At 43.3% G+C, this 10,000-nt stretch overlaps 1 protein-coding gene across 9 annotated transcripts in view; it reads left to right on the top strand.

The window, feature by feature from the left end:
• Positions 1-10,000, top strand: part of LOC115195964 (zinc finger E-box-binding homeobox 2) — a 77,161-nt gene that overhangs the window by 52,024 nt on the left and 15,137 nt on the right. For 7 of the 9 annotated variants that reach the window (XM_029756347.1, XM_029756353.1, XM_029756351.1 and 4 more), the window contains 2 exons: positions 5,544-5,795; positions 9,731-9,799. In XM_029756347.1, coding sequence (XP_029612207.1) covers positions 5,544-5,795; positions 9,731-9,799 — 321 coding nt within the window. Of the gene's footprint in view, positions 1-5,540; positions 5,796-9,730; positions 9,800-10,000 lie in introns of all 9 variants that reach the window. The other 2 variants (XM_029756352.1, XM_029756350.1) reach the window with 2 other exon arrangements.

Here is a 10,000-nt window from a genome sequence, read left to right on the forward strand (position 1 = left end):
CTGCATTCATTGGGAAAATTGGTAAGAAGCCTAAAAGGGGCTTTTATACTATAGTCAAAGAAAATTTGAAATTGTGTGAGCAAAGTACCAGTTTGCCCACGATGAACGACTCAAACTGGAAAGTGTTTCATCCTTCCTCCTCCGAAAGGTTTTGTGTGTATTTGGTTAGTTACAGTAATTATAGCCAATAAGTGACAGCCAAAATCAGACAGGAGAAAGTAGAGGCTGCAAAGGCATACACACACACACACACACACACACACACACACACACACACACACACACACACACACACACACACACACACACACACACACACACGCACAAGCACACGCACAAGCACAAACACACACACTCTCGTAGCAAGGACCCGCTGCAGAACATCTGCTGAGAGATTTGCATATTAATTAACCCATATTAACACTAATTATTCTGGGAAATTATCAAATAAATTAAATTTTCTAATTTTAACCTTTTCCTTTGCTTGATGTATCTCAGCAGCCAGAGGAACCTTCAGCTGGAAATCGATCTCACCTGAGCCGGTGATATTAGGAGATTGTTATTTTTATTTATAAATATTTTTTTTTATTCCTCCCCGGCTTTCTGCCTCGAGTCCTGAGGGCAGCCTAGGGAGCTTTTGTGTGCCTTGCCTCTTCCCCCCCCCCCCCCCCCCCCCCCCCCTTTTTTGGCTCCTGCGTTGGAGAGGCGGGGGCCCAGAACATTTGTCGAGGAGGAGGAACATGTGCGCAGTGATGCACAGATGGTGGATCTGTACAGGGCGAGTAAAGGTGGGCCCTTTGAGCAGTTGAGCAAACCTTGATGCTTTCTTTTTCCAGCCTGTTGCTCAGGCCTCTGCAAATAAATGGGAGTTTAATTCAATTAGAGTCAGGCTACTGTGGATGCCTCATGGCAGACATTATTGAACATAACCAACCCCTTCCTGACACACTCAGAATCACTCACTACTCACTCCCATGCACACAGAGAGAGAGACACACACACGCGCGCACACACGCACACGCACACGCACACACACAGACACACACACACACACTCCCCACTCCCAGGTTGGTTTACACATCGCTGAATTTTCACCATTCATCGCCTCTACAAAGCTGCCCCTCTCCTTTCAGCTCTTTGTTTGCCCTCTGCCACTGTCCTTTTACTGCTTACGGCTTGCTTGTTCTGGCCCCTGTGAAACACCAGGCCAGTAGACGTGCACAAGATCTCAATCGTTCTCGTGTATCTCACTGGAATACAGACAGTCACAAGCATTCTTGTGTATCTCACTGGAATACAGACAGTCACAAGCATTTCCGGTATGTAATGAATGTAAAACAGCCAGTTTTGCTAATGAGTAAAAAGCCAAAGTTGGACATATTTCAAATTCCGAAGACAGAAGAATATATTTAAACCTTCCCGCCGTTCCTCCCACCTACAACCCCCAAACGCTTACTACCCTAAACGGCCTACTCAGAGCCCTAAACTCTGTTGTGAAAAGGAATTGTGAAAGTTAAAAGGTCATTGTTAAAACCCCTTCCAGTGGGGTAGCCACAAGGCTTTGACCTCATTTCTACCTTAATGCCTTTCTACCTCTCCTATTCCCCCGTTCTCTACCTCTACCCCTCCCCCCACCCCCCTCTGCCCCCCTAGCCATTCAGGTGATCTGCATGTTTCTCATTCATGAGACAGGGCAGTTTTCCTCCAATAGGGTGAATGTCCTTGCTCATTACCGACACTGATAGCCACAGGAAACACAACATTACCTGGAGCTAAGCCTCAACGGCCAGTTAGCCAGGCTTTCAGTGTGAGTCACCTACCACCTTTCCCCATCACATCTAACGGGAAGCCGGCTGGAAACTGGAAAGTCTCCGCCTCCAAATAGAGGGTACTGTGATGGACATAGAGACCCACTGGGTGGAATAGATCTTCTGGCGCCTTCTGTCTCACCTGTTCCATCAGACAGAAGTGTTTATTTTGGATATTTTTATGGGTTGTTCGTTATGGATCGAGTGCAGATCCAGCGCCTCCCAGCTTGGGAGCCTGTTGAGAGGGCTTTGTGGAAGAGTGTAGGGAAAGGGGAAGAGTAGGCACACAGATGCACGTTTGCAGCACATTCACCCAAGGTACGTTTATTTGAGTGTGTGTTTTGGGTATGTTCAGAGGGTCAGTGTATGACTCAAAGGTTGTATGGTTGATGTCTGAGTGTATGATACACATTTCGTAGTGTGAGAGTTATGGTTTGTTTAACAGCTCAACAGTTATATTTTTTGTTCTTAACATGCTGTCTTTTCTCTTTGGAAGAACACTTTCCGGTTTAGATGACTTTATACGACCTTTTTTATTATAAGGGTACAGAGAAACTGCCACAATCGAAATATTGATTGTCAAATGTCTTTATTTGTTTTAAGAAAGATGTTGAGATTTCAAATCAGACTCCTTTTTGTCACAGACATTGAAAGGATAACTCGCTCTCTCATCCTTCAACAAAAGCAAAACTGTCATTTTGGAAGGTTATAGTCATCCTAATCAATACACTTTTGAAACTGCCCTCTGTACTGGTATGCCTGACAGTCTAATACCAGAGTTCTGAAAGGGTTATGTCAGCCACGAATAAGCCTGATATTAAGCAAGACTCAAGCGAACAATTACAAGTGTCATTTTAATTATCTGTAAAAGTCGTTCCTTTTATTTACCTCCAATCAGGAGAAAGAAGAGAGCTGGTGAAATCAGCTGGTAACAGGTAGCATCAGTCAAAATGCCAGCTGTAATTGCCTTTGTCGGGGGTGGCACTTAAACTAAAGGAGGAGAAAAATAGAAAGTGTCATCTGAAAGAAAACGTGGCCTAGAAAGTAAACATGATGATTTCTTTGTCTATCTCGTCTAGAAACACAAAAGATTGATTAGCGGTGAGGGTACAGAACAAAATAATGGCAGAGTGTAGGCTAACATTAGTAGGTTCGAAATGACTTTGTTTCAGAGTACAATGCCCGACGTCAGGCTGGTGCTTATAGTATACTGAGGCGTCTGTCAGAGATGTCACCTAAACAAAGCAGGCTTTCTGAAGTCAATGCTACTGGCTTCTTTGATTGACAAGTCACACATTGTCATTTCTGTCTTCTCCAAGCTCTTTGGTGAGTAATGCTGTGTCTGATAGCCAATGTTCTAGCTTAGAGATCACATCCAGTGAGCTCCCCTCTCCTACTCCCTACCTCTCCCCTAAAACATGTGGACCTGTATGGAAGCACAGAACCCCAACCTACCGTTTAGTAGCTTTCATGGTTTGGTTTGGACAACTGTAGATGTCTAGAGGTTTGCGGGGAGTGGGATGATCTTCACCTCTCCTCTATGTCCAAAGCCCATTGTCTCCAGGTCCGTTGCTCAATGTTGAAGACGTCACATTGTAGCGCCTCTCTTCATGCGTTAACCTATACGCTATACATAGACCTATAGCACACTGAAAAATGCTCTATGAGAGGTTTGGGGTGTAAAGAAAGGCCTTTTAAAACCTGCCCATCCTTAGATAATGTCATTCACTCCTCCTGGGTATTCGTTGGTATTCAGGCTGAGTCCAGAGATCAGGTCTGCAGGGGCGGGGTAATAGCTTCCCAGGCCTCCTGCTTCTTTGTTACCCCCTGCCGCCCGCCTGCTAGGCCACCCTTAGAAACCTGCCTGGGAGAAAGGGGAGTAGGGAGTCCACAGCACGTTGTGTTGCTAAGAAATGGTTGAACCTCTGGGATGAGGGGGTTAGGGGGTGTCGGGGTAAGTTGGGAAGGGACCAAAGGGGAAATATAATAATAATAATAACATATTATCAATTGTGTGCCAAGGTATATCTGGGACCACACAGCAGGAGTTTGAATGTCTCACTTTCTTTTTGGCTTTTCTTTGGCTTTCTCTTTTTTCATGTCTGAGAGCATTACCCAGTCTGAACTTGCCTAAACCCTTGTGGTCACACCTCTTGAAAAGGTTTTGTTTCCCCCATCAATTGGTATTCTAACCAGGTCAGCTGATTCTGCTGGCCCTGTCTACGTAGCCGTTTTCATTTTAATTTGCACCTGTTGTTCGGAAGGCAAGTGCAGACCCGTGTATTATACAAAGATCATGCATGAACATATTGTATATGCTCAACGTAATCTTATTACTCTCCATAGTATATATATAAAAAAAATGTCTGATTTATTTTCCCTTCTCAGTTTTGGAATTTCAAAGGTTTTAATGTTTTATTTAGTAGTCATATATAGCTACAGTACAGCAATTAAAACGGACCTTAAAAATGTTTGCACTCTGCTTTTTCCTCGCCTTCCCCTAGCCACATTTGAAATTGGTTCCCATGATCTCATACTCTGATTTCCCCTCTGTGGTTGTTTTGAGTCTGTTTCTCCAGAGTAGTGTTGTAGGAACTAGCAGTGAGGTGTGTCTGTGTATGATGCGGTGATGTTGCGGTCCTGTTTCTCTCGCTGAGCTAATGTCCTGTGTTTATTCCTCTAATAAGTCTTTTGACTTCCTTCGTAGGACAGACAATTTATGGACCTTGTGTGTAGACTGGAGAGGCTAGAGAACCAGCCTTGTGAGGGCAGACTAATTCACAAACAGCCACCTTCAATTGAGTTCACAGCCCTTATTTACAGGCTGCCTATTTTAAGAGAAGCTGCCATGTGTCTGGGACCAAGTGTTGTGGAATCAAGCGGGCCGCTACTTGTGTGAGTTATTTTAATGTGGGGCTCGACTGTGCACTATTTCTCTCCGCAACCATGACTCATTGAAAACACTCCCTGAAAAAGACAAGAGGAAAGGGAATGGAGGGAAAGGAGTGGGGTGCAGGTCCTGTTTTGATGAAGTTAGGGTTATTTTTACACTGTATGTATTATTTCATTTATCATTGTAAAGATTTGACTTGGCGGTTGATATCTGTCAAGCTCTGGGGAAAAATACAGTACAGTCGGTGCGTCACTTATTTAGGAGTGGTGAATGTGATGAAATGACTAGGGGTTAAGAAGTTTCAATCCAGGGTGGTATGACTATTTGACATTTGTAAATATCAGAAGTGCAGAGTATCTCAGCCACGTCGTGTATGCTTTAGATCTGTGAGCCCAGCTGAAAGGTGTAGCTAGGTTGGCATCTCAGGCAGTCACCTGCGAGAGAACATTTGTGGCTATTTTGGCGTGTCTACGTAGCAGCTGACTGACTCCACACTCCATGATGGGTAAAGTTACAGATTCCAGTCTGTCGCTGTGGGTGTTGTTGTATTTGGGATGTACCCCCACAAGAAAGGGCCCATGTCCCAAACAGGAATGGGTTTAACCTGTAATCAAATAAAATCAAACTTTATTGGTCACTCAAGCAGTTTAGCAGACGTTATAACAGGTGCAGCGAAATGATTGTGTTACTAGCTCCTAACAGTGCAGTGCAATCATGACTTCATCTAAGGACATAATCCTCGATGACCTTTTTTCCCGTTTCAAGGTCAGTACAATGAGCACCAAATGTGAATTCCTCTAGTGACCGATCTCGTTTTTGTTTTGTGTTCTCCCTCATTGCAGCGTTGAATTACGAGAACGTGATGGATACCGGTTCAGAGACGGAGGATGAGGACAAGCTGCTGGTATCAGAGGAGGACGGCCTACTTAACGGGGTGGGCAGCCCTGCCAGCTTGAATAACCACGACGCTGGATCCCCGAGGGTGGGCCACGCCCTGGCGACAAAGGAGGATGAGGACGATGACATGAGGGACAGCGGAGTAGACCATGTCTGGCATGACAACGACATGCTGCACGCCTCAGCCGACGGTACTGGTGAGGGTCACAGGCGGCCTAAATGTTTTCCGATTGATTTAGGTTTCCATGAGATGATAGGCTAGCCAACTCCTCCCCCCTTCCACCACCACCACCTCCACAGTAACAGGGGCAGAGATTGACCGTGCGTGGCAGTCATAAGAAGTGGATGAGATCAAACCACGTTTCGACTTGCAGTGAGTTGACAGGGGCAAGCAGGAGTCAGGAGACATTACTGTAGCTTGACGATAAAGAGGAAACGTATGATGGTGCCACTTAAGATGGCAGAGGTATGGTGAAGATTCCTACACCCCACATGACTGAAACTCACTCGGCTTGTCCCAGCGCTAAATCTCGAACATATTTTTACCCTCACTAAAATCAACCAGAATTACATAAGATGATATGAACAGATAGCGTTTCAATCATGAAGCTAAGAGCGTACATGACATTTTCTTAGAATGACCGCTTTGAATGTCTCTATAATCGCAATATGATCAGAGCTTCAGTATATGATATAGCTCAATTTGCTAATAATCTAGTTTAGATCATTTCGGGCAGGTGATACATACAACTTTGGAGACGCCTTACTTTTTTCTTCTTCTTTGGAGCATCACTGATAGCAGAGAGCCTAGTCATGGATGCTTGAAAGATAAATACTTTTAATTAGGGCTAGGGGATAATCATTAAAGGAAGCCAGACTGCTGCAAAAGTCATTAACAATCTTAAATGAAATTTTTATTTTTATGATAGCCATTTACATGTATAATAAGAGTCAATGATTCTTGCAGCGGTGTGACAGAAACAGAGTGTAGCGAGAACTCATGTAAGGCACCCCATTTAAATGAGCCGGTGTTAGCTATTCATTTCTCCTAATGAACTGGGTTCTGTAGAGTGCTTGAAAAAGGGGGAAATATTTCACCATCTAAAATGTTATTATGCTCAGAAAAAGTATAATCTATTGAAAAGGAGGAAGTTCACTTTGTGGTTACTGATTATCGACATAAAAACGGTAAAACACAGTTGTCGTAGACAATCAGTGCATTATTTTGCTATGTTTACGGATGTTTATATTTCTGCCCCCACTAGTAACAGTCCATATGGGGTTTGATTCTTTAAAAATAGAAATGTTCAAATAAATCAAGATAAAAAAAATAAACAAGTCGTCAAAGCGTACAGTAATTGTTTATTTGATAGAAGTCTGTGGTGCCTTAATGTCTGTAATTCAACTATGTTGCAATTCCCAGATAATCTGCTTCTCATGTGACGAAACGTAGTCGGCCATATTTCTGAGACCTAGTGTAGTTAATTAGTGTAGATGATGGGAGTCTTCTCTTTCCCAAGCTTGTGGGCACTATGTTTGTCTGCCTTTTTTCCTCTTTCACGGTGCCTTACTGTCTACAATGATACCTCAGCACATAGCTTTCCCCTGAGATAAGCTGTGCTTTTCTCCCTGCCTTTTCTACATCAGCTTTAGTACTCTGTCCAAAGGATACAGGTTTTGAATTGAAGAGCACTGCAAAAGTTTCTTAGCTGTGCCTTTCCGGTGCCAGCACAATCAGAGTTTTGTGTTCTAGAATGGTCCTTGACATTCTTTCATCCCACAATGGGGAGGTGGACGCAGTGGGCTGGAATACATGACATCACTATCATTCTAAAATAAATCACCTGCACTCTCCCCTTTCTGCTCGTGTCTCTTTCTTCTCCTGACCCGGCTCTGTTCAAGGCCGTTCAGAGAACTAACAGAAAGGAGGAGGAGGACCTTTGTTTTTTATTGCGCCCTGTTCCAATGCTAACTGGCCATAAAAATAGGAATGTATTCAAAACAAACAGCATCAATGGCGTTAAGTAAATAGGTGGACTTTTGGCACGGGAAAGGTATTCTGGACCCCTCCTAGGTCGCAGTCAGAAACTTAAACATCCTTCAGCAAAGTGCAGGCCTCTCACACTCCCCCTCTCCTTACATGATTTATCAGGTAGAGACAGACAGAGAGAGCAGACTGGCTTTTGACTCACATTTCACTTTCAACTATAAAAACTGTCTCTTTCCAATGGATGTGTAGCTGTCAGAAGCAATAGAAATGGCCCAAATAGGATCTGTGCAAAGGGCCATAGAGTGAGATAGGTGTAAATGGTCTTAGCCTACCTCCTGCTGGAAGTTCTCTCACTCTCATTCCTTGACCACATACAGATAATAAGGACTGCTCAAGGTAAAGAGGGTACAAAAAGGGACAAAAAGCAAAACCCACTTGTGCTCCTTGAGTCATATCAAAAATATGCAGTGACATTGGATTACTAAAGTCTGCGAAAACCAAAATGGCTGCATCCATGCGAACTCTCCCACTTTCCAGGAAAAAGAAACGTGAGGGAAAGAGGAAAAGAGAGCTTGATTAACATTCAGTAAATTAGAAATGACAAAAAAGTATCCATATATGCTGGTCTCTTAAACACCAGAATTATATTTGTGGCTGTGGTGGAGGATTTTTTTGATTGCTCACAATACTCCAGTGTATCTTCAACAATATTGCTAAAGGGCCATTTCCTTAGAGTGCAGCCTGGTTTGATGTCATTACTGAGAAGACAACGGCACTCCAAACCCCCACATATGCAAATGAAAAATGGCTGGCATGTTTCTCCACCACACAGTCAAGCTTCATGTCAAGGGAAAGTTGAGTACTTTTCGTTCAAAAGAGTCCATTTTTTATTCTCTGAAGCTATTGGCTGGGTTTTTTATCTGTTTGGTGCAGAAGGAAACAGTCTCACTTCAAGCGAAAGAAACAGAAAAAACCCTCTCCTAATTACTGAAATGAACCAACTATTAAAACACCAGATTTTTCACTCTGCACCAAAATATACGATATATATATATATATTATATTTGTTTTTCCTGCATATGATTCGTGATTGCTAATTCAATGACAAATATTCAGCCATCTTTTTATTCTGAAGATTTTACACAACTTGTCAGCTACTTTTCAAACTCATTTCCAAAATGTTTTCTGTTAAATCCAAGGTGCAAGAGACAGTAAAGGAGAGAGTTCCTCTATTCCCTTAATCCACTGATTTGTTTGTTTACCCCTTCATGGCAACACAGTATCCTTGAGACCATAGAAATCACATGGCTAGAACAAGGAGAAACCGAGAGAGACAGGAGCCATTTTTATTACCAGCCACTATCTTCTCGGAAGTACCTTGATTTAATTTTCAAAGACAGGACGGAAGGAAGGAGTCACAGAGGACTCCTTAAGTTAATTGTCTGTGGACATGAACACCAACAATGTCCTCTTGTTCGCCGCTTGCCTATACGGCAAGAGAATTTACCCACCAATGTCAAAAGTTGTTCTCTCCCTTGTTTATGAGCCTGTCTGTCAATCTGGGGTCCTTTATTTATGGCTGTCTTACCTGTGCCAGGACAAAATGCAAGTCTGCCCTTGGCGTTCCTAAGACTATGCATTACGTTGATTGGTAATAGATTCTAAGCCCACAGTCCAGGATTTTCTGCGAAAACCCCCTGTATAGTTTGTCATTTTTTCTGCCGCATGTAGATTGTTAGTAGTGTCACGGTGAGGGAATAACAACTGCAAGGCCTTTTGTGCCGGTTACTCCTCTCTGATTGTTCAGGTGGATGGGGCTGGCTTCTTGAATTAATCTTTCTTTCTGGCGACTCTCACTACCCCCGGAATGGCAGAGCAGCTTTCTTTCCCACTGCTTGTTGTTGTTTTTAAGGTAAATAAGGCTCTGTCTGGTCCTGATGATAGCATTCATTAAGAATGCCACACAAAGCCTCGGCACAGTGCAACACAGCAAGCCCTTTATATATCCGTACCTTCCTCTGAAGGCTTCATTGTGAGGCTTGGGTTTGCTTGGTACACTACAGCACTGAACATTGAACTGAACTTCTCTTTTCCTTCTCTTCCCTACTCCCTCCTCTCCTCCCTCCCCTCTTTTCTCCACAGATGAAATGAAAGATGATTATGACACTTTGGGGCCTGACGCCACTCTTCAGACAGTTGGAAACGGTACAGGTGAGTTGATTTAATCCATTGTGAGGAGATTTGATGTACAGATATAGGATCTTAATTTGATAACCCTTTTGCAGAAGAATTTAAAACTTGTGGAGTCGGTTTCCCGGACACAGATTAAGCATAGTCCTGGACCAGAATTAATTGTAATCCACATAATAATTCACAGGATTATTTTCCTGCTTTAGCAAACTGGCTCAAATT

This window comes from Salmo trutta, chromosome 6 (genome assembly GCF_901001165.1).
Source record: "Salmo trutta chromosome 6, fSalTru1.1, whole genome shotgun sequence".
In the NCBI taxonomy this organism is placed as follows: Eukaryota; Metazoa; Chordata; class Actinopteri; order Salmoniformes; family Salmonidae; genus Salmo; species Salmo trutta.